This window comes from Rhincodon typus, unplaced genomic scaffold (genome assembly GCF_021869965.1).
Source record: "Rhincodon typus isolate 14 unplaced genomic scaffold, sRhiTyp1.1 hic_rhity00000634, whole genome shotgun sequence".
Lineage (NCBI taxonomy): Eukaryota > Metazoa > Chordata > Chondrichthyes > Orectolobiformes > Rhincodontidae > Rhincodon > Rhincodon typus.
Window position 1 is genome coordinate 17546 of NW_025966272.1, and position 26143 is coordinate 43688.

At 41.3% G+C, this 26143-nt stretch overlaps 1 protein-coding gene across 1 annotated transcript in view; it reads right to left on the reverse strand.

Annotated features, from left to right (window-relative positions):
• The window catches only part of LOC109921494 (adaptor related protein complex 2 subunit mu 1), a gene marked incomplete at its 3' end in the record, with an annotated part of 36944 nt that extends 11345 nt beyond the window's left edge, over positions 1-25599 (reverse strand). Inside the window, exons 1-4 of the mRNA XM_048621407.1 lie at positions 25311-25599; positions 22730-22849; positions 11003-11268; positions 5341-5423 (exon numbers count right to left, since the gene is read on the reverse strand). Coding sequence (XP_048477364.1) covers positions 5341-5423; positions 11003-11268; positions 22730-22803 — 423 coding nt within the window. The remainder of the gene's footprint in view (positions 1-5340; positions 5424-11002; positions 11269-22729; positions 22850-25310) is intronic.
• Positions 25600-26143: the final 544 nt, after the last annotated feature.

The window sequence follows — 26143 nt, forward strand, 5'->3', positions numbered from 1 at the left end:
ACAGAGTTATTGGGATCACACAAAGACTCCCTATTAGTCAGCAGGAAAATTAGAAACAAATTTGTAAGGAGATCTGTTCTAAGAATAATAGGGTGGTTATGGTAGGAGATTTTGGTATTTCCAGTCTATGTTTGGAAAGTTATAGTGTTAAGTGCTTGGATGGAGAGGAATTTGTTCAGTATGTACAAGAAAATTTTCTGATTCAGTTTGTAGATGTAGCTATAGAAGGTGCAAAACTTAACCTACTCTTGGGAAATGAGGCCAGGCAGGTGACTGAGGTGTCAGTGGGGGAGCACTTTGGGGCCAGTGACCATAACTCTACCAGTTTTAAAATAGTGATGGAAAAGGACAGACCGGATCTAAAAGTTAAAGTTCCAAATTGGAGGATGGCAAATTTTGACGGTATTAGGCAAGAACTTTCAAAGTTGATTGGGGCGGATGTTTGCAGGTAAAGGGATAGCTAGAAAATGGGAAGCTTCAAAAATGAGAAAGGAGGAGTACAGAGACAGTACGTTCATGTTAGGGCGAAAGGCAAAACCAGTAGGTGTAGGGAATGCTGGATGACTAGAGAAATTCACCTAACAAAGGGGCAACACTCCAAAAGCTTGTGATTTCAAATAAACCTGTTGGACTATAACTTGGTGTCATCTGATTTCTGACCTTGTCTACTCCAGTCCAACATCAGCACCTCCACATCAAAGAAATTGAGGCTCAGGTCAAGAATAAGAAGGATGCATATGTCAGGTATAGACAGCAGAAAATCAAGTGATACCCTGGAAAACTATAAAGTAAGTAGGAATTTACTTGAGGGAAATCAGGAGGGCAAAAAGGGAACACGAGATAGTTTTGGCAAATAGGGTTAAGGAGAATCCAAACGGGATTGTACAAATACATTAAAGGACAAAAGGCTAAGTAGGGAGAGAATAGGGCACCTTAAAGATCAGCAAGGTTACCCATGTGTGGAACCACATGAGATAGAGGAGAGGGAGACACTAAACAAGTATTTTGCTTCAGTGTTTACATTGAAGGCTATGGAAGATAGAGAAGGTGGGGAAATAAATAGCGACATCTTGAAAAATGTCCATATTAGAGAGGTGGTGGTGCTGGACGCCTTAAAACGCATAAAGGTGGATAAATCACCGGGACTTGATCAGGTGCACCCTAGAATTCAGAGAAGCTAGGGAAGTGATTGCTAGGCCCCTTGCTGAGATAATTGTATCATCGATAGCCACAGGGGAGGTGTCGGAAGACGGGAGGTTGGCTAATTTAGTGCCACTATTTAAGAAAGGTGGTAAGGAAAAGCCAGGGAACTATAGACCGGTGTACCTGACTTTGGTGGTGGGCAAGTTGTTGGACGGAATCCTGAAGGCCAGGATTTACATGTATTTGAAAAGGCAAGGACTAATTAAGGATAGTCAATATGGCTGTGTGTGTAGGAAAGTGTGTCTCACAAACTTGATTTTTTTTTAAGAAGTAACAGAGGATTGATGAGGGCAAGAGTGGTGGAAGTGATCTATATGGACTTCAGTGAGGCGTTCGACAAGGTTCCTCATGGTAGACTGGTTAGCAAGGTTAGATCACACACAATAGAGGGCGAACTAGCCATCTGGATACAGAACTAGTTTGAAGGTAGAGGACAGAGGATGGTGGTGGAGGGTTGCTTTTCAGAATGGAGGCCTGTGACCAGCAGTGTGCCACAAGGATCGGTGCTGGGTTCACTGCTTCTCGTCATTTATATAAATGATCTGGGTGTGAACATAGGAGGTATGGTTAGTAAGTTTGCAGATGACACCAAAATTGGAACTGTTGTGGACAGCAGCGGAGGTAACCTCACAGTACAACGGAATCTTGATTCAATGGGCCAATGGAGTTTATTTTAGACAAATATGAGGCACTGAATTTTGGAAAGGCAAATCAGGGCAGGACTTATACACTGAATGGTAAGGTCCCAGGGAGCGCTGCTGAACAAACAGACCTTGGACGGCTGGCTCATAGTTCCTTGAAAGCGGAGTTGCAGATAGATAGCATAGTGAAGGTGGCGTTTGGTATGCTTGTCTTTACTGGTCAATGCATTGAGTATAGAAGTTGGAATGTCACATTGGAGCTGTACAGGACATTGGTTAGGCCACTACTGGAATTACTGTGTAAAATTCTAGTCTCCCTGCTATAGGCAGGATGTTGGGAAACTTGAAAGGGGTCATAAAAAGTTTAAGAAAGATGTTGCCATGGTCAGAGGGTTTGAGCGATAGGGAGAGGCTGAATTGACTAGAGCTATTTTCCTTGGAGCATTGGAGGCTAAGGGGTGACCTTATAGAGGTTTATAAAATCATGAGGGGCATGGACAGGGTAAATAGACAAGGCCTTTCCCCAGCGTGGGGTGAGTCCAAAACTAGAGGGCATAGGTTTAAGGTGAGAAGAGAAAGATTCAAAAGGGACGTAAGGGGCAACCATTTTAATGCAGGAGGGTGGTGCATGTATGGAGGAGGCTGGTACAATTACATTTAAAAGGCATCTGGATGAGTATATGATTAGGAAGCATTTAGAGGGATACGGGCCAAATGCTGGCAAATGGGACTAGACTTATTTAGGATATCTGATCAGAATGGATGGGTTGGACTGAAGCGTCTGTTTCCATGCTCTATGAATTAGCCACTTGAAACGTTAATGCTGCTTCCCCACCCCCCGCTACACCCCGAGAGATGCTGCCATACCTTCCGAGTTTCACCAGCAATTTCAGTTTTTGTTTCAGATCTTCAGTTCTTTGTTTTATTTTAATGTTTAACTCACAGTCACATCTTTTCCAGGTATTCCCACCTTGAGGAAATTCTGCTCCTCTCTGATGGCATTTCCATTCTAACCTTTTCTCTTGCCCTCCATCAATACTTCTGTTTTCTTTCCTAGTATTTGACCAGGTCTTCACCAAAAACTTTGCCCACAGCCACATCTCATTCCTCAGTGTCTGCATCCAGCTCAATCATCCTGTGCAGATTCTGATTGAAGTTTCATCTTTCATGTTTTGAATTCACCCAGTATCACAAATATCGCCATCATGTACAACGCTCCTCAGACAGCTGTTCTCGGTGTATGCCGAGATCTGCACAAATGCACCGCCATATGCAGTCTCTCAACCTTCCTCTCCATCAGCACTGCATCACGCTGTCTCAGAGCTGTCCTGTATCCCACCTTCCCGTTCCACTTCATTCTCCAGCTCGTTCGTCCTCCATTTTTGCATTAAGGAACGCAAGCTGCAACATCTGTCTTAGGCTTGCCACAGTGCTCTAGCGATAGTCAGCGCAAGCTGGAAGAACATCTTGTTTTCTGCGTGGAAACCCTGAAACCTGGGCTCAAAACTGAGTTCAATAATTTTAGGGCCTGAGGACCTTCTCCCATGTCCTTACCCGAACCCCACACACCAGGCCTTCACTTGGGCTGCCAACACAAACAACCCGTTGTCAGCCACTAACGGTCTCCATTAATGCTCTGCTTTCTCTCTACAGATGCTGCCAGACGTACTGTGCTTTTCCAGAAATTTCTAATATTGCTGCTATATTTGTGTCATGTCTCAAATTACTATTTGGGGCTGCACCCCAAAATAATATTTTCTGAAGGAAATCTGTATCATTTCCAGATTGAATCAATATTAATTACATTACCAAGTACCAAGAAGTCTGTTCCATAAACTGACTCACTGAAACCTTGATTCTACAGTCTCTATTGCAACATCCATCTCTCCCTTCATTATTTTCAACTCAGATACCACTGTCCCAAAGACAGGATTACAACAATTACATTAAGCAAATACAAAAAATACTTTAATAACTGTGCTTAAATTCAAGCTTTAAAAGAAAACTTAAATTTCTCCTCAGACTACTGCCACTACTTGCTCATCTGGTCTTTCCATTCCCAGTGTGTCCCATCTTTCAAACTACTGAATCAAATTTTGTAAACTCTCATCAAGAAAGACTATATCCAAGGATCCTTCATCTTCACTTTAAAGAAGAAACACTGACTAAAAATGGCTTCAAAGTTTTTTTTTTCCTGCAAATCTAAAGACTGAACTTAGAATACAGCCTCCAAAAGTGTACAACTGTCAAGATCCAGAGTATAAGTAAATTAACTGCCTGAGAACAAATAAGTAATGAAAAAGACTTCCATTTTTCAGACTGTCTCATTCCGTCAGAGTCCTGACCGACAAAACACAAATTCCTGCAGATGCTAGTAACCAAATTATGTTAATAATCTTCAATATATCCTGCCATCACTGAAGTTTGCAAACTTACTTGATATGTGTATTCTTGGTGTTTTTTTTGGGGGGTGGGGGCACGGGGCAGGGTGCTGCATTAAGCCAGAGGCACTGCTGGACTGTCAGCAAATTATGATCCTATCCCCCTCTTCATCTGGCCTCTGGACACATTTACTTCATTAACTAGTGAAGCCTCATTTCTCCCTCCCATCTCTCAAAAAAGTGAAGAGTAAACTGAGTGGGTGGAAATCAGATGTAAATGCTATAAACTGAATGGAATACAAAAACTGCTTGAAACAACAAGATTAAAAAAAAACTCTGCTAATTGTGCTGACTGACTTCCTGCTGAGTCAGTATGTGCATTTCTGAGCGACTCCAAGAGGCAGCACAATACAGGACACATCTTGGATCACCTCAGAGCTCAGCAACAGCAAACGATCCTATCTGCACCATACATGCCTCTCCAAATAGGAAACCTTATCAGTGGTAGGCTTCTTAGAAAATTGTTATTACGCCACTCCACTGCTGGGAATACAAACAGGCCGCTCCACTAGCGGACATAACTCATCAGAAAGTGAAGACGGCAAAGAATAAATATCAGCACAATACCCATTTGCCATAGAACTTACACTCCTCATTCAACACTAATTCAAAACTAAAATAAACTATTTTAGGAAAGAGTTACTTTGAGGTTCACTAAGGAATATAACAGACTTTAATACAACAGCATTGCTGTGTGTGTGTCTCAGTCAAATGGCTCTGCACCATAGTAGAATCAACAGCGACTTGATGAGGGTGCTCAATGTGACACAGTGGCAGCCCAACAAAATGTACTGTCTTCAAGAAAGAAAGGAATCAAAAGTTTTAAAAACATTACCTTAATTGGTTAATTCTACTGAAACCCAATAGTTTTAAATAAGTCATGCCTTTGTGAATTTAGTGGAGGTTTACACACGCTTCCCTGAAAATGAGGTTTATAATTACAGTTTAAATATAGTCATCCTTTAATCAGTGGCAAATAACACATTTTGGCGTGAATTGCAATCTATAAATAAACCAATGTGCAAGCAATAAAAGGTTGGTTCAATGATGCTTACCTGGCTTTTGATTCCTTGTTGAGTAATGAACGTTTTCAGTGCCCCAGTCTCAGAATTCTGTGGATAGCCAAAATCCAGGATTTCTAAGCAAACAAAAATAAACTCTTTCAAATATAAATGCCACAAGCAATGACTGGAAGTATCAAGGGGCAAAACTCAGTCCAATGCAGTAATAAAACTCAATTGCCTAATTTTTCAAGAGTCAGTAATACAGCATGGAAACAGGCCCTTCGGCCCAAACTGGTCCATGCTGACCATGGTGCCCTCTTAGCTAGTTCCAAATGCCTGCGTTTGGTCCATATCCCTCCAGACCCTTCTCATCAATGTACCTATCCAAATGATTTTTAAATGTTGCTATTGTACCTGCCTCAACCACTTTCTTCGGCAGCCCGTTCCATATATGCACGACTCTCTGTGTGAAGAAGTTGCCTCCTCAGGTCCTCCTTAAATCTGTCCTCTCTCACCTTAAACCTATGCCCTCTAGCTTTCAATTCCCCATCCCTGGGAAAATGGTAATATGCATTCATGTGACCTGTGCTCCTCATGATTTTATACACCTCAATAAGGTCACCCCTCATTCTCCTACATTCCAAGGAGGAAAGTCCAATCTAGGCCAACCGCTCATTATAACTCAGGCCTACTAACTTCTGGCAACATCCTCATACATCTTCTTTGCATACTTTCCAGTTTAACTATGTCTTTCCTATAACAGGGTGACCAAAACTGCACACAGCACTCCAAGTACAGCCTTATACAACTGTAACATGACATCCCGACTCCTATACTCAGTGCCTCAACCGATGAAGGCCAGCATGTTAAATGCCTTCTTCACCACTCTGTCCACCTGTGAAGCTACTTCCAACGAACTACGTACTTGCACTCCTAGGTCTCCTGTTCCAAACACTCCTCAGAAGCTTACCATTTACTGTAAAAGTCCAACATGATTTGAATTTCCAAAGTGCAACACCTCACACTTATCTGTAATGAACTGCATTTGCCAATCCTCAGCCCACTTCCCCATCTGATCAAGATCCCTCTAATTTTTGATGACCTTCCTTGCTATCAACAATACCTCCTAATTTTGTATCATCCACAAGCTTATTAATCATGCCTCGTACATTCACATCCAGGTCGTTTACGTAAATAACAGATAATAAAGGTACCAGCAGTGACCCCTGTGGCACACCACTACTCTCAGGCCTCGAGTCTGAGAAACAACCTTCAACCATTACTCTCTGTTTCCTACCATCGAGCCAATTTTGAATCCAATTAGCTAGCTCTCCCTGGATGCCATGTGACTTAACCTTCATGACAAGCCTGCCATGCAGGACCTTATCAGAGGCTTTACTAAAGTCCATACAGATAACATCCACTGCCATTCCCTTATCTATCCTCTGGGTTACCTCTTTGAATAACTCTAAAAGATTTGTCAGACATGATTCCCTGTGCACAAATCCATGCTGATTATCCCTAATCAGACCCTGACTATCCAAATGTTGGTTGATCCTGTCCCTCAGTATCCTCTCCAATAACTTGCCTACCACTGATGTCAGGCTCACCAGCCTATAGTTCCCTGGCTTGTCTTTGCTGCCTTTCTTAAACGATGGAACAACATTGGCCACGTTCCAGAACTTCAGATGAAGCAAAAATCTCTGCAAGGGTCTCTGCAATTTTTTTCCCTACCTTCCCACAACATTTGAGGATGGGCTTGATCAGGCCCAGGGATTTATCCACCTTAATGTGCTTTAAGACTGCAAACACCTCCTCTCTGTTAATGTGTATGCAGACCAAAACATCCCCACTTGTTTCCCTTATTTCCTTAGCATCCATGATTCTCTCCTCAGTAAACAATGAGGAGAAATATTCACTAAAAATCTCTCTTCCCCCATCTCCTGCGTTACTGTTTCCCATAAAGTATGCACCTTTTTCTTTTCTGTATGTGATAATGGACTGAAATCTTACTGTTTTAAAAACCAAGGATTGTTAAAGGATTGCTGCACATTTTAAAAGCAAGTAATGTGACTCATTCTCAGTACTGCTTACATAGTTGCTTGATGAAGCAGTATGGAGGCCTAGTTTGCAGACGAGCTGGAGTCAAAGGGTGTGCAGGAATGGAATGTTGGCTGGCAAATAGTAGTCGATTCGTCTGTGGATTAGTGACCAGTTGTTGATGACAATGGCCTTCTGCCTGTCAATAAATATGATCAGCTCCCAGGTAGCTGAAGAATTTGGGGTGTGAAGGCTTTGGCAGAAACCATCAGACCTTGAGAAGGAACAGTTCTGCAGTAAAAAGCATCTCAAATCCAAAGATAGACAGTTTTTCCTTTCCAGTTGCTGTAAGCTGTTAAATTGATAAATCAAAAATCTTTATAAGTAGGAATCAGTCAACCTTGCCTTCTACACAGAACGTTTGAGAGGCTGCATTCTGCTCAGAAGAGTCGACTCATCAAGTGTTAATATTTCACTGCCTTGCTCTGATCAAACTGCTCCCCCATATTGTGTCAAGGGCGAGCTCATAAACGAGGTTTGAGTTTTAACTTGTAAAGTTATATGCCAAGGGTTCATAATTATTTCTGTAGTTACAGTCTATTCATCCGTAACAAACAAGTCGTTCTTGTTAAGTACAGAACCCTGACCCATGCTCTGTCAACCTGGGTTTAAAAGACAGGTAAACTGCAGAATTCTGCATACTTTAAAATCTTTAACTTTGATGATTCCAAGAAAGGGCGTGTGTTTTATTACTAGGATCCTACGCCAGTGAGATCAACATCCCTGAATCCAGATTCATTCCATTTTTAGATTCCTTTTAATACCTACAGAACTTTGCCCACCGGATTATTCTTTAAGTGCAAACACAGTGAACTGTTCAATGTGTGATACTTGAGTGAAGTGCAAGTATTACAAGCAAGGACAGACACATCACGATCAACTTAAGACCAACAGCTAACGTGGGCCCAATTTCGCTATATGACTCAACTATATGTAGCTTTTCCTAATGCAGCACAAAGGAATATGCCCTGATTAACAGCTACCATACTTAAACCACTTCGTGTTTGCCAGCCTTTTAAAAATTCTGTTTTGTTTTCAAACCCGTCCAGGGTCTCAACTCTCATCTCAAAAACTTCAAGCCCAACAGGTCTCAGATCTCTAATCCTACAATCCTAGCCTCTTACACATCCCCAAATCCCATTCCTTCACCATTATTGACCCTACCTTCAGCTGCCTGCTCACAAGCTCAAAGACCATCAGTGCCTCCCCACTTTTCCTCAAAGATACTCCTTAAAATTCAATTCTTCAATCAACTTTATTGTCAACTATTCTAATGACTGATGTGTAGCTTGGAGTCAAACTTTGTTTTATTAAGAGAAGGAACTAGTTTTGATGTCACTTATTGCTGCATACTCCTAAGCTTTACCAGTTTTTTGAAACTATATGGGTTTTTCAATTGCAACATTTAAAAGGCATCTGAATGGGTATATGACTACGAAGAGTTTAGAGGGATATGGGCCAAATGCTCGCAAACAGGACTAGATTAATTTAGGAGATGTGGCTTGCATGGAGGAGTTAGACTGAAGGGTCTGTTTCTGTGCTGTACATCTTTATGACTCTATATTGGCTTCTAATAAATAATGTTGTACAAATACTATAATTACATTACTGGGAAGTGTTTGCATTAAAAAAAACATACATTATAATATAATAAATTGTAATTCTTGGACATACAATTAGAGCACTCTGGCATCTGGCAGAAAGCTAGAACCTGCAATTCCGTTCACGTGACTGAAATGCACCATCCCGTCCCCTTATATCCTGAAGCATGTGGCAGCGTAGCAAAATGGGTTTTACAACTGCTTATAAAAGCAAGCAGGATGACAATTCAATTCCCCTTAGAATAAGCCTATTCCATAGCTCTGTTTCAACTTGGATAGCACATTCTTCCGCAGTATTCAAGAATGAGAATATTTATTAAAATTTATTCTCAAGATCCATCACTAATTGTGGCAGGGATTCGTGAATCATTGCAGTCTCAGTATTTGGTGTTTGGCAGAAAATTCAGGATTTTGAAGGAACAGTTGCTGCACACCCAAAGCAAGATGGTGTAAGGCTTGGAAGTGCTTGACGTGCTATGCACCTGCTGCTATATCCTTCTAGGAAGTGAAAATTGTGGGGCAGAGTGATGTTGAATACAATACATACACATATATATATACACACACACACACACACACACACACACACACTTGTATTTCCCTTGAATAATGCTCTCTCTTTTCATACACCTGCACTATTTGATAGTTAGGAGGAATATACATCCAACTCATCACAATGTCTACCATGCTACCAAACTTGCAAAAAATGGGCCTTTCTAACTCTTGCATGCTACGTTCTCTTAATTTTGTTTTCGTTGACACGGACTACATAGGTCAGAGCACTGCAGCCAAAAGTCAATGGTGGGAATGGTGGCAATACACCCCATCATGTGCACAGACCCTTGGAATGGCTGCATGGCTGCATAGCTTCGAGGAAATATCAATCACATGCATTGCTATTTCTGATGAATCACAGTGAGACCAGTTTCAAGATGAAAGCAAGTAGCTAGCTTGGAAAAATGGACAATCCAATCATCTATGAATTCTGAGTGTGTGGGAAAACTAATTTCATCCAGGGACTAGTGGTGTGTGCGCATGCGTTGGGATGGGGGTGGGGAACGCTTCAGAGGAACTATAAACTATTTAAACTGTTGGTGTGAACATTATGAAACATGTTTACTTCTAATGTTTTTCCACAATGGAACCCATGAACAAGCCATGCCAATAAAGTTCCATGTCAGTCATCTAAACAAGTACAAGATGACATGGAATTATTCAATGTACGGCACAAGAACAAATAGTGCTAGAATTTATGCATCACATGAGCCTCTTCCTCCTTATTTAATCACACAGACATATCATTCCACTTCTTCCGCTCTTATTTTCATCTAGCTTTTCCTAAAGACATCTTTGCTACTCACCTCATCTAATCTTAGCAGATTTTGTTTTGGCAGGGGTGATATGTTTCTCCTGACTTCTCTATTAGATTTAGTGATTATTTTAAATCTGTGGTCCCTAGATTCAGTTCCCACAGATATAAGCATCTTCTCTACTTCTATCCAATACAAATATTTTATAGCCTTACTTTTATGGAGGCAGTTCTACAAGCATTTGCGAAATATGTCATTCTATAGATGGAGAAAATGATCCAAATGGTATGGTCCTGCAGCTAATCTATTAAAAATTCCTATAATCTGATCCAAAATGTCACCATTTTTCTCTCCTTTCTCCACTCTCCTAGTTTTTTTTCCCCCCCATTGTGATATAGTTGTCACTAATAAGGCCACCATTTATTGCCCATTTACTCCAGACTCTAAGCACGATAACACCAGATTTCTCTCAGCACAGGCAAATGAGTATCTCAGTAGAAAACGTGGGGCACTTTTTAATATTACAAACTTTCAATCCACGTTAAATCATGAATAAAGAAGAGACAGATGAAAAACCATTAAACAGACTCCAAATCATGCTCAATCCTTTTGCCTTGTATTGCCTAATTAATCAAGAATTCTGGAATTTTGTTCATGCTTTTCAGACCATACTTGTTTTCCATCCCTTCAACTTATACGTACCATCCAGCAGCTCATAAATAAGGACAAAGTTGTTCTTGATGTTTTCCTCACTGATCTTTCCGAAATACGAAGTCATAACATCACACATTTTATACAAGAACTCAAAGACCATGGCTGCGTTAACATTCTGCTTGGTGACAGCAGCTAGCCAGATATTGGAACGTTTCACATGGAAGAAACTGGTTCGTGCGATGTTAGTCACTGGTGAACGCACTTGCTGCCTTGCATGGATAACATTGACGCGGAAGGCATCCACTGCGTTCCGTCTGCAAACCAAAGAATTGCAATCAATTAGGCAACTGTGAATCAGTCTTCATTTAAATATTCACTTGCATTTATTTCATTAAGACTCAAGGAACCTTAGAGACCCCAGGGTGTAGTCACTCAGCTTGTTTTCCAAACTAACCCAATATTTTCTATAAGCTCATATTCTGATACTTGCAATAAACCACCTCAATTGCTCCAAGCTGCCATGACAGTCTTGTAGCCAGTACTACACTTTCTTAGCCTAATTACATACTCAGTACTCTCTCCAGGCATAATCTCCATGTGGATAAGATACAAGAAAGTTATTTAAAAGTTTAAAACTATTTTCCAACCAACCTGTTCAGGGATGTTATTACACATCTCTGGAGCAGGAGGGAGTTGAACCTAGGTCTCCTAGCTCAGAGGTAGGGACACTACCACTGTACCATAAGAGCCTGTCTCTCAATTACCTCAGTCTCGGTGATAATCTGACTCATTGAACATGCGTTTCGAAGGGCACATTTCCTTCCAATAACATGTTGCAACTCTTAGTTTCTATCATTAGAGGTCGCCAATGAGCAATACTTCAGTGGCAGAAGTACGTACTACACTAGATTTGCTTCCTGACCCACAGAAATTTGCAAAGTCCATAGAATGTAACCACAGGACAGATGTTTTTGGTCACAAGATATCACCCTCAGCCTTCTCACTTCTATTATACAGTACACAGAAATGGAAAGGATTGGGAGAGAAGAGTAGAGGAGATAGAATAGTACTTGTACAAGGACAATTCTATCAAGTTATCCATCTCAAAAAAACGGTAGACTTGGATTACTGCACCTAATTTTACACATGTGCAATTTTTTCTGATGGAATCCGATAAAAACAAAAGATATATTCCAGTTCTTCAAATGGAGTCACAATAATGATTTCTGCAATCACAAGAAGGAGGTTGCCCATTCATTTGGGGTGGGTTATCAACTGGCCCTGCAATTACTAATGACTAGTAAACTACAAAAAGGGGGAATTTTGCAGCCAAAGTCTGCTTCTTGACCATGCTATAAAAATATCTTCTGGGATGCTTTACTCTTTTAAGATCTATAGTCAGTCAGTTCTAACTGTGAAATGCCCTCAATTCAGGAAAACAGCAACAAAAGTAAATTCAACCCATCATGTGATCCGTTACAACAAGGACTGGCTGGAGAGACTAACGTAACCATTGAGGGAACAGTAGGAATGAGAGGTTAAAATCGAGCAGCAGGATTACTTGTTGACTATTTAGCAAGAAGATTCTATAGCCGCCATAATTTGCAGCATGATTACAATGCCAGTCTATTTACAAACACATAATTAAAGTTCAAAGAGTGCATTTCATCAAAAGACTGGTCATGCAATGTACATTTTATGTATCAAACCATGCAGTTCTAAGGATTAGCAACACCACCTAAACACATTTGGGCAGATCCACTAAAAAGATGATCAATCTGCTAGAGAAATCAGTACAACAAAACTGGTGAGGAAATGAAATTTACAAACGGGATGTCTCTGATCGATAAATTAAAGTACTCTTTTGGAGTCGAGACTCACTCACTTAAGAGCACAGCAGACAGGTGTGAATCTCTGCAACTGTTCAAGGAAAAATGTATTTTGTTTTAAAGCTAGCATCAGCACTGTCCTAAAGAACCAGGTATCCAACTGATCCTTAAAACAGGGACATACTCCTAGCACAGGAGAGTCTAAGAGGAACGTATCACGGAATAAGATAGCATTTAAGGGCAAGAACATTAGCTGATTTGCTTTACCCCAACCTGGAAAAGGGCAAGACCTGCATATTAGTACGCCATCGCAAATCAGTAAAACTGAAATGTATGAAAATAAACTTGTAAACTTTCATCAGGTTTCTATTGCCCTTGTACAGCCGACAACCAGAATCTAAAATTGTGAGCTTTTTCCATCTGTTCAAGACCCAAACCCTACCCCAACATTCACAATACATGCTCCAGTTGGTTGACCAAGTTCACCCCCCCCAAAAATATTTGGCCTGATAAAAATGCAGTCATGGTAACAGAGCAATTACTGCAGCTGAGCTATGTTGCCATTAAGTTTTGATTGGTGATAACAACGTCACAACATGAAGAATGGATGCGATCACAGTCAATTTATATGCAAGAGATATTGGGATTTGCTTGGACCTGGAGAATCTGAGCTGTGCTCAGCCAAAAAGTACAGGAGTTCTGATGAAGGGTCTAGGCCCGAAACATCAGCCTTCCTGCTCCTAGGCCTGCTGTGTTCATCCAGCCCTACACCTTGTTATATCAGAGATCTGGATATTTGGTTTTTCCTCATGACAGAATTTGTAATATAAGTTCAGTAGCACATTGCTGCTCCTTTCTCCCATACATTCTTATCTAGCTTCCTCTTAAAGGCATTTAAAAGCTTTTTCCCAAAGTGGGGGACTCAATTAGCAGGGGTCACGATTTCAAGGTGAGAGGGGAAAAGTTTAAGGGAGACATGCGTGGAAAGTTCTTTACACAGAGGGTGGTGGGTGCCTGGAACGCTTTGCCAGCGGAGGTGGCAGAGGCAGGCACGATAGCGTCATTTAAGACGTATCTAAACAGATACATGAATGGGCAGGGAGCAGAGGGATACAGATCCTTGGAAAATAGGTGCAAATTTAGATAGAGGATCTGGATCGGCGTAGGCTTGGAGGGCCGAAGGGCCTGTTCCTGTGCTGTAATTTTCTTTTGTTCTTTGTTCTTTAAACCTTACAGGGTAAGTTTTTAAAAAGTGATGGGTGATTACCAGTACAGTGTTTCTCGGACAATTCTTTTCTGCCTCTTCCCCATTCCCACCCCTCAACCCACCATAACATCCCTTAGATAATGGCTACAGCTATATTTTAATTTTGCAACTTTCAATGTGGCCAAGGTAAACGTCACAGGACAAATTACTAGTTAATTAGCACAAGGTGACAAATGACTCTTACCTATTCCTAGTGCAGCCAATGAGCACATGATGAGATGAGGAAAAATGAGACGTCAGCAAGGAGGGGAAGTGTCAGACCAACGAGAGAGGGTTAGAATACACAAAGCACAGAAAAGAAACAACAGATGAGAAACACAAAAGGACTACTCACAGACATCTAAAGCAGAGCAATGGACAATTGCAAGGTGCTAATCACCAACAAATAAAAGCATTACAAAACAATCAACTGATAATATCATTTATGCCTCATTGATACTGGCTTTATGAACCTATGCATATTAAAACAGGGATTTGCTCACAAACATTCCTCTCAATGTAATTTATCTTTGGTACTACTTCAGCACTGATGGCAAGACAGCAATGTAGATCTGTCCATTCAAAGTGCCCGTATCACCAAAGTCAACACAATGTTCCATCACAATACGTTTTGTCATGGGTCTAACAATCTGCAACCAGGATGGAGGAGTCAGTTCTCAAAGCATTAATTCAGGAGTGTCAGCACATCAGTTTTGCCCTCCCTCAATTCAAAGCAAACAAATGTGAAATGGGATAACAAGGTGTAGAGCTGGATGAACACAGCAGGCCAAACAGCATCATGCTTGGCCTGCTGTGTTCATCCAGCTCTACACCTTGTTATCTCAGATTCTCCAGCATCTGCAGTTCCTACTATCTCTGAAACAAATGTGAAATGGGACAGTGTCTTCAATTTTCAATGGCACAGAAAAAGCCTTTGGCAGGGATATCCACAGACTTACAAAATGGATCACAACGGCAACCCTCACCTAAGCAGAGTGCAAGATGTAGAATGCCAAAGTTTTCTCTGCATCAGTACCTGTAGTATATTGATAAGTTTAAAAATGATCATCACTGCGAGTTGATAATTACAGTGGAAAATGCACAACAAGTTACTGTACACCCCATTTGTAGCACAACTTCATGACGCAGTTGTTTCATGACAACCCTCAACTCCCTTTGAAATCTCACTTTCTATTTAGGATAAATTTTAAAAGCAATTTTAACGGGTCACCAGATTATGGAATTCACTGCTAGAAACAGAAGTAAAGTCTAGTACAGAGTAAACAGTGAAGTGAACAAATATTTGAATAAAAGTTGGAAAGGAAATAGGAAAGGTCAAGGAAAAGAAACTATAGAATAGTTCTTCCATAGCATGTGCAGAGGTGCAAAGAGGTCATCCTCTGTGCTGCTGAATGTTACAATTCCAGCCAGTGTCCGACAGCTTTAGATCACTGACAGATCACAAAATGAAAAAGCCAGAGCTACAATGCCCGGCAACTATTCAGCTCTAGTGAGGAAACAGCACAGTTATTGCACAGCTACAAACATGCTGGGTGTGGCTCAACTCCCAAACTAATGTGGTGCTGAATCATGAGAGGAACGGCCATTTGGGACAAAGCAGAAATGACAAATCCATAACTAACAGCTGAATCCACTGAACAGTTAAAATCAGAATGATAAGACAATGTGGCTCAAACAGATGATTCAGATAGTCAATAGCCAACATTCGTCTCAAGAATTGGTGCAGACACCTACATAAGAGTGCACAAAGTATTCTATTCCACAGAACTAACATCCCAAGCAGAGAAACGTGAGATTTACAGTAGTTTTGAGGAATTTTAGGACCATTCATCACAGAAGCACACATGACATTAATGGGTCCATTGTGCTTGTGCCAGGCCCTTTCAAAGAGTGATTTTATTAGTCAAACTTCCTTGCACTCTCCTCACAAGCCAGCAATTTCTTTCTTTCAGAGCATATAAACTGGTTCCCTTTTTGAAAGCTATTACAAATTCTGCTTCCACCACCTTCTCTCAGCAGTGCAGTCTGGATACCTGCCAAATGTTCTCAGCTTCAGACTCTTGCCAATTACCTTAAATCTGTGCACTGACCACTGACTTTCTTGCCACAAGAAAGGAATCTTTTATTTACCCCAGCAAAATTCTTTAATTTTGAAACCCTTTCTAGTCTCTCTACATAACCAAAATACCTCATCTAGTAAATTTCCTCTGCATGTTTTTTTATTTTATCTTTGAGATTAATTTCCTACTGTAAAATCTGTCTAAACTTTTAACTTGCTTTAGTAAGACTGCTGCAAGGTCGTTCAGCTAAAAATGTTTGTATAGCCTAATTAAATTTAGTTTGCGGAAAACCTGAAAACCCATTTGGAAACAGCAAAAACCACAGCATGTGAAACTAAATGACAACTCAGGTGAGAAGGGTAGAAGATGAAGGAGAAACAAGAATACATTTGTTTTGCACACATTCTAAAACTCATACATAATTATGCTTAGCAAGATCTGCAGCGAACCAGGATTGACAGAATTTAGTTCATTTTCAGAAGGCAGGCAACACCGTTTCCAATCAACAGGATTCTCCCACAAACCCCAGCATAACACTTCTGTCAACAAATTACTGAATGCGGTTGTGAAAACTTGAAACTCAGAGGGCTGCAGCTGAAAAACAATTCAAAACCACACAAATATTACAGTGCTGTGAGTCAGAGTTTTGCAAGACATCACAGAAAGAAGGATCAACAAGAAAATATAAGGATCACTGGGATCAGCAAGACAGTTGGGGCAGCTGCATAATTTCACTTTACTTCCCGTTTTATGTTCCTAGTTCCTCAGTTTACCAAGACTGAAATGCACTAGGTTAGAATCTGGTTCTCACAAAAAAATTGTTTCGCGAATTGCACAAAGAGCTGAATGTTGTGTTTCTTTCATTGGATTTGGTGTCATTGTCAAGCCTGGTATCTGTTGCTACTATCAGCTTTCCTTGAAATTCTAGCTTTCAGGGAACAGTTAAGAGTCAACCATAGCGCTAAGGGTCTGAAGCCACAGAAGCCACACTGGGTAAAGACAGTGGGACATGAAAGGACATTAAGACCCATTTGGTTCACTAATGACAAATCAATGACAATAGTCAGAAACAATGAGATTAGCTCTTTCATTCCAAGCATCTTTTTAAAAATGGACTAAATTTAAATTCCACCAGCTGCTGTGGTGAGACTGAAGCTGTTTCCCAACAGTATTAGTGTGGATTTCTGGATTATTAGTTCAGTTACTATACTACTACGACAACTATTCCACCCTCACACCCCTGCCCCTCACCATCTTGCAATTCTACAGTTTATCAGAGGAAATACTGCTCAACACTTCACATTTGCAGTATGAATGCAAACTTTTGTGGTAACTTGCAATTTGAAAGCACAGCTCAGGTTGCAGACACTTTAAAGTTAGGTAATGTCAGTCCCTGCCAATGAGTATAAAATCAGTTGGTTGCCCTTTAGTGGTAGTATTATTGGACTTGTAATCCAAAAGGACCCAGGCTAATGTTCTGGGAACATGGGATCAAATCACAACATGGCAGTCAAATGTGAAAAATCAACAAAAACAAAAATCTGCAACTAATAGCTAGTCTAGTGGTGACTTTTGTAAAATGCCATAAAAAATAACATCCTTTAGGGAAGTACCCTGATGTGGATAAAGAATTATTTTCATAAGATAGGCTGTGACTAGTGGAATATCACAGGGACCAATGTTTGGATCCAAGCTATTTACAAAATACATTAATGATTTGGATAAGGTAACTAAATGCAATATCTCCAAGTAGAGAGAAGGACGAGGTTATGAGAAGAGCGTATAGGAATTTAGACAGGTTTAAAAAGTAGGTCCTCGACGGCAGTAATAACTCACGGTGCCACGTGCTAGTGAGAGTAGGAATAGGAGGATAGAGCAAATGAATGTGTGGCTGAGGAGCTGGTGCAGGGGAGAACAATATACATTTTTGGATCATTGGATTCTCTTCTGGGGCAGAAATGACCTGAAGAAGAAGGATGGGTTGCAGCTGAATTGGAAAGGGACTAATATACTAGTGGGGAAATTTGCTAGTGCTACTTGGGAAGATTTCAACTAGTAAGGGGAGAAAGTGGGGGGACCCAGAGAGATCGTGAGAAAAGAGATCAGTCCGAGGCTGGTGCGAGTCAAACATTCAAGGCAGGTAGTAGCAAGGTAGAGGATGAGGTAGGACTGATAAATTAAACTGCATTTATTTCAGTGTAAGAGAACTGACAGGCAAGGCAGACAATCTCAGGGCATGGTTGGGAACATGGGACTGGGGAATTATAGCTATTAGAAAAATGTCACTCAGGGATGGACAGGACTGGCAGCTTAATGTTCCAGAGAATAGATGCTATAAGAAGGATAGAAATGGAGGTGGGAAGGGTGACGGCAGCGCTTTTTGTTAGGGATAACATTATGGCTGTACTTAGGGAGGATATTCCAGGGAGTTCATATGGTGAAGTTATTTGGGCGGAACTGAGAAATAAGAAAGGAATGATCACATAATTGGGACTGTACTATACCACACCACACCACACCCCCTCCAATAGGCAGCAGAAAATTGAGATGAATTTGTAATGAGATCTCAGTTATCTGAAAGAATAATAGGGTTCTAATGGTTGGAGATTTTAACTTCCCAAACATAGATTGGGTCTGCCATAGTGTTGAGGGCTTGGATGGAGAGAAATTTGTTCAGGGTGTACAAGAAATTTTTTTATACAGTATATGGATGTACGTACTAGAGGAGGAGCAAAATTTGACTTTCTCTTGGGAAATAAGGCAGGGCAGGTGACAGGTGTCAGTGGGGGTGCACCTCGGGGCTAGTGATCATAACTCTATCAGTTTTAAAGTAGTTATTGAAAAGGATAGACCTGATCTTAAAGTTAAAATTCTCAATTGGAGGAAGGCCAATTTTGATGGAATTAGGCAAGAACTTTCAAACATTGATAGAGAGCGGACATTCGCTGGTAAAAGGTACAGCTGAAAAGTGGGAACATAGAACAGTACAGCACAGTACAGGCCCTCCGACCCACAATGTTGTGCTGAACTTTTACCGTAAACCTAAGGTCTACCTTACCTAACCCCTACCTTATACTATCATCCATATGCCTATCTAATAGCCACTTAAATGCCCCTAATGAGGCCGACTCCACTACCCTCTCCAGCAATGCATTCCACGCTCCGACCACTCTGAGTAAAGAACGTACCTCTGACGTTTACCCTATATCTACCTCCACTCACTTTAAAACTATGCCCCCTCGTAATAGCTACCTCAAGTCTTCAAAAATGAGATAACAAGGCGACAGAGACAGTATTTGGAGACAGTAAGGACTGCAGATACTGGAAGCCAGAGTCAACAGATGTGAAGCTGGGAAAGCATAGCAGGTCAAACAGCATCTGAGGGGCAGGAAAGTCAACATTTCAGGTCAAAGTCCTTTGTCAGATGCTGTCTGACCTGCTGAGCTTTTCCAGCTTCACATCTATTGACTCCAGAGACAGTATGTTGCTGTTGGTGTGAAGGATAAGACTGGTAGGTGTAGGGAATGCTGGATGACGAGAGAAATTGATGCTCTGGTCAAGAATAAAAAGGAACCATATGTCAGGTTTAGACAGCAGTGATTGTGTGAATCTCTAGAAGAGTGTAAGGGCAGTAGAAATATACTTTAGGGAAATCAGGAGGGGAAAAAAGGAGACACGAGATAGCTTTGGCAAGTAAGGTTAAGGAGAAACCAAAGAGATTCTACAACTACATTGAGGACATAAGAATAACTAGGGAAAGAATAGGGTCCTTTAAAAGATCAGCAAGGCCACCTATGTGTGGAACCGCAGGACATGGGTGAGATACTAAGTCAGTATTTTGCATCAGTGTTTACTGTGGAGAGGGACATGGATGCTAGAGGACTTTGAGAAATAAATATTGATTGCTTGAAAAATGACCATATTACAAGTGGTAATGGTGCTGGGCATCTTAAAAAGCATAAAGGTGGATACATCCCTGGGACTGGATCAGGTGTACCACAGAACTTGGTGGGAAGCTAGGGAAGTGATTGCTGGGCCCCTTGCTAAGGTATCTGTATCATCGATAGCCACAGCAAGGTCCCGGAATACTGGCAGTTGACTAATGTGGTACCATAATTTACAAAACGTGGTAAGGAAAAGCTAGAGAACTACAGATCGATGAGCCTGATGTCAGTGGTAAGTTGTTGGAGGAGATTCTGAGAGACAGGATTTACACAGATTTGGAAAGGCAAGGACCGATGAGGGATAGTCGACACCGTGTCTCATGAAACTGATTGAGGTTTTTGAAGAAGAAGTGACAAAGATGACTGAAGGCTGCAGAGTGGTGGACGTTGTCTATATGGTTAGCAAGGTTAGATCACATGGAATACAGGGAGAGCTAGCTCAAAGGTAAGAGACAGTGGGTGGTGGTGGGAGGGTTGCTTTTCAAACTGGAGGCCTGTGACAAGCAGTGTGCCACAAGGATCAGTGCTGGGTCCACTGCTTTTTGTCATTTATATAAAATGATCTGGATGCAAATATAGGGGGCATGGTTAGTAAGTTTGCAGATATCACCAAAACTGGCGGTGTAGTGGACAATGAAGAAGGTAACCTCCGAGAACAACGGGACCTTGATCAGATGGGCAAACGGGTTGAGGAGTGGCAGGTGCAGTTTAATTTAGATAAATGCGAGATGCTGCATTTTGGAAGGGCAAATCAGGGGAGCACTTATATACTGAATGGTAACATCCTGGAGAAAGTGTTGCCGAGCAAAGGGACCTTGGGGTGCAGGTTCATAGTTTCTTGAAAGTGGAGTCATAGGTAAACAGGGTGATGTAGGCTGCTTCTGGTACACTTGCCTTTCTTGGTCAGTGCATCGAGTATAGGAGTTGAGAGGTCATGCTGCAGCTGAACAGGACATTGATTAGACCACTCTTGGAATACTGTGTTCAATTCTGATCTCCCTGCTATAAAAAAAAGATGTTGTTGTCAAACTTGAAAGGGTTCAGAAAAGATTTACAAGGGTGTCACCAGAGTTAGAGTTTGAACTATAGGGACAGGCTGAATAGGCTGAGGATATTTTCCCTGGAACATTAGTGGCTGAGGGGTAACCTTATGGAAGTTTATAAAATCATGAGGGGCATGGACAGGATGAATAGCCAAGGTCTTTTCCCCAGGCTAGAGTCCAAAACTAGAGGGCATAGGTCTCAGGTGAGTGGGGGGGAAAGATTTAAAGTGACCTAAGGGGCAACTTTTTCATGCAGAGGGTGGTGCATGAATGGAATGAGCTGCCAGAGGTGGAGGAGGAGGGAGGTAGAATTTCAACATTGAAAAATGCACCTGGATGGGTATATGAATAAGAAAGGCTTAGAAGAATATGGGCCAAAAGCTGGCAGATGTGTCTAGATTAATTTAGGATATCTGGTCAGCATGGATGAGTTGGACTGAAGGATGCTGTACATCTCTATTGACAATGACTAAGTTTGCAGGTAACACAAAACTGGGTGGGAGGGTGAACAGTGAGGAGGATGCTAAGATGCTTCAATGTGACGTGCACAAGTGGAGTGAGTGGGCGAATGCACAGCGGATGAAGTATAACGTGATAAATGTGAGTCATCCACATTGGGAGCAAAAACAGTAAGGCAGATTATCTGAAAGGCAATAGATTGAGAAAGCAGGAGATGCAACAACACCTGAGTGTCCTTGTACACCAATTCTTCAAAGTAAGCAGACAGTGCAACAAGTGGTGAAGACAGCATTAGGTATGTTAGCCTTCTCCTTATCCGAGGATGGGCATCTGGTAACAGACGGAGTGCAACAAAGGCTTATCAGACTGATTCCTTGAGATGGCACTACTCTAGGACTATTTTGATTGGAGTTTAAGAGAACAAGGGGGATTAAAAAGGACTAAACAGGGGTAAACACAGGAACGACATTCCTGATTACCAAGGAATCCAGTATCACAGGTCACAGTGTAAGGATACGGGATATGCCATTTCGGACTTGGAGAAATTTCTTCAAGCAGAGAATGGTGAACCTGTAAAGTACTCTGTCACAGAAAAGGGTTGGAGCCAAAACAGACTTTTCTTCCTCCCCAAGAGGGTTAGATGTAGTTCTTAGGGCTAAAAGAACCAATGGGTATGGGGAGAAAGCAGGAACCGCGTACTGAGTCAGATGATCACACTGAATGATGAAGCAGGCTTGAATGGCTGAATGGCTGAATGGCGTACACGTGCTCCTATTTTCTGTTTCTATGAAAGAAAGCTGAGGTCTTTACCTGGTCTGGCCTACATGTTCTCCAGACCCATAGCAATGTGACAGCTGTTTAACTGCCTTCTAAAACTGTCCAGCAAAATAACAGAGGGGACAGTCAGGGATGGGCAAGTTACTGGCCTTCTCACTGATGCCAATATCCCATAAAAGAATAAAAGAGAACCCCAATAAGTCATCCACCAAGTGGCCTATGGGTACTTGTATATGGTACCTACAGAGCTGCTGCCTCCAGGATAGCACAAAAATAAAATCAGTTAAAGGTGACTATGAGGCAGCTCCTTCACAATGTAACAAATAGATGTCTCAAATGTAAAAATGCTATCATAACGAGAAGCTTTTTCAGTATTAACCTGCAAAAGGTACTTACCCAATGTCATCCCTGTAGACTCGGGAGATCAGGACTTCTCCCTTATGGTTGTAAATGAACAAGCCTCCAATCATGATAGAAGCTTGGTTAATCTTCCCTTCCCATGTTGAATAAAAAGACCTGAAACAAAGTAAAGAAATTACAATAAATACAAATTTTGATCAAAACTAAGTTTGACACCCTTGCATTTAGGAAGGCTCAAGTATTCAGTCAGTTTAAAAAAAAGTTACCTCGATAGAACTTGCTCCTCATAGTACTAGCACTTCTGAACATAGGATAGCCCGTTAAATCCCAGGAAACCAGCTGAAAGGTAGAACTCAAGCTAATCTTTTACACATTCAGACTGTATACAGAACACCTTCTAAGCTGACACAGAGCTTTAGTCTATCTTAGCGTCTCTAGTGAATCCACAGTCAATCCCCACTTTGCTCTGTTAATTGCAACAAATGAATAAGCACTACCCCGCATGAGGCAAAATATGATAGTTTTGCCACATTTAACGTAGCAAAATTCACCAAGGCCCACGTTGGGGAAATGAGATAGGAGAAAACCAAAGTCAAACAGTTTAAAAGTAGTTTAAAAGGTGGTCAAAGGAGCGGTTGAGTAGACAGGTTGAGGATATTTTTAAGAAGGTGGGGAAGGCAGGTGTTACAACGAAAAAAGAAGTTAAGGAAGAAAATTCTAGAATGCACTGACAGAAATTCAGAAGGATAAGCAAATCCAGGAGCACGCTGGAGATAGAAAAGCAAAACTCCACAGATGCTTGAAACATGATTACAAGTGTGAGACTGAGAAAGAATAATTATGTATAAACTAATAGCTTGAACCAATTAATGGGGGAGGGGGTGGAGAAGACAGCCAATGGAGGTCAGCAAGGGCATGGGTGATAGCAATAGATTGCACAGATTCAATTTAAACCAAGAAATAATAGAAAATGTGAGCGAGGCGACAGTATAACTGAATAAGCTATCATTGTGTATGGCATGGGGAGGATAGTGAGTATTTGACATCTAACTAGTAAAGCAATGAGAAGAAAAAAGGTCAATCAGCCCATCAAAAATACTCCCTCAAACTTTACCAGAGGATTACCAGATCAGCCATGATCTCACTGAATGACAATGTAGCCTGATGGGCCGAATGGCCTATTCTGTTTCTAATTGTTATGGTCTTAGCCTATCCACTTTATCTCTCGAGAGAAATTATACACAAATATTGGTGAAGTACTCAGCTCAAAGCTACCCTTGCACCTGAACAATTCAACTCCAATCCATGCATCTCCATGTCAAAATCAGTCTCATTTCCCTGTCACCACAGGAACCATTCGCTCCTGGAGGATTCAATATGGCACTAACTCTATGACAAAACCAAAAGTAACTCCCATAGTCACAAGGCGGTACAGAAGATTTTTAAGTTAACAATTTTCCTAGTTTGAGAAATTCTCCCCTTGTGAATGGGCCCCATATATGAGTTTCCAGATTATTTCTACATCACAACAGACAACATTTCAGTAATAGGTCATTGGCCATGAATCACTTTAGGATGTCTTGTTGTGAAAGTTGCTTGGTAAAATATATAGCACTTCTCTTGAAATCACAAGCTCACTCTCTTCCCTGCACCTGCACAATGGTGAAAACAAGCTTTTTTAAAAAATTTAGTCAACATATTCAGAGATGTTATTACATCCCTCTGGAGCAGGTGGGACTTGAACCTGGTCCAAGTGTAGGGATGCTACCACCATTGTGCCACGAGAGGGCCTCACAAAACAAGCTTTCTACCGTGTCCATTTATCTATCATAGCTGAGAATCCCTTTGCCAGAACCCACTTTTCCTTTCAATTCGTCAATGTTTTTAAAATTCAAGATCAGTTTCACCTAAACACCATAACCTCAGCTATGTTTCTACTCTCAAGCATGGAACTAACCACACCACAATCCAGACTAGACAAGGCAAGAGACTGGAGCCTCAAGACATTCATTTATTGCAATCACTGGATTTATGTTCGAACATAAATCAATTATGCACTATACCTCAGCAGTTGGAATCCTTAAAAATTATTCCAAATGAACATACAGAGTTGAAATCATAGGATCATTTGCTGGCATTATCTACAGCCCTTTACTGAAGCACCTGCAATCTTCTGGCTGTATGGCTTAACGCACAGTCCAGCAGATCAGTTGCTCCCTTTCAGTAAAGACACCAAATCATATTTCCAATGAACACAGATTGCAAGATTAAAATATCTTCAGCAAACAGCAATCACAAATGAAAAGGGCAACAGACGAGTTTCTAAAAAGTGATCCAACTATGCGATCTTAAAAGAAAATCTAGGTATACTGTATTCTTTCTGAAAACGTCTCAATTGCCAGAACAATGCACAGGTCATTTCAATATCGGGAATTCGATTCCAAAACAAGACCGTTTAACCCTGCCTTTGCCACATCGGCTGAATACAAAACAAAACACGCACTTAATACAGTTACGTAGATCGAAGTGGCAGTGTTACAATGTAACCATTTACTGGACATTGTTCCGGGGGGAGGAAGAATCATTTTCAAAAGAAACGTCTCAAATCGATACGTACCGCTCGCAATCACCTGCTGATAAAAATCATCGCTTGTCTCAGCAAAACCGAGCGGTTAATGAAAGGTCGTTAAAGGGGAGGTAGTTTCATGCAAATACAACGGGCAAATGGTCAGATATCGCAATAAATGCCCCGTCTCCCTCAACGTCGCAGACGTGTTTTGCGATGGCGTGTTTCCCTTCAACCCGTTGTGTTGGCGCGTTTGTCTTTTAAAAAAGAAATTCGGGTGTGGTCTGTTCCTACGGAAAAACAGAATCTGCAATGGCAGCTTCGGAAAACAGAAGTCTGCACTGCGACAAAGCAGCCCTACCCATTCAACGGGAGCAAGCAAGTTGTTCAAATGTAGCAATACCCGTTACATACTTCCGGAGACTCAAAATCGTGCATGGGCATGATCTAACTCCGTAACTAAAATATTTGAATGTGAAACAAATGGTTTATACGAGTTCCTACTGCACCACAGCACGCACACTGTGGCCTGGAGAAGACAAGCGATTGATTGCGTTATGACTTGAGATTTAATTTTTACTAATTACCGGGTTTATGTTCCAGTGTAAATGTCCATTAGGGAGAGCAAGCGATTACGGTGAACTAACCGGTTTATTCATGCCCTCTTAGCAAGGAAATTTGACAATCCTTTCATATGTCCAGGTCTATACACGGATCCACTGTCACATGAACACTGCTGACACTTACAATGCATGTAAAGTGGCCGAACAAGCTGCTAAAAATATGTTCGGTTCTAGTGTCCAGGGATGCGCAAGCTGGGTTGATTAGCCACGAGAAATGCAGGGTTATAGGGAAAGGGCGAGGGGTGGGGGGGGAAAAAAAGT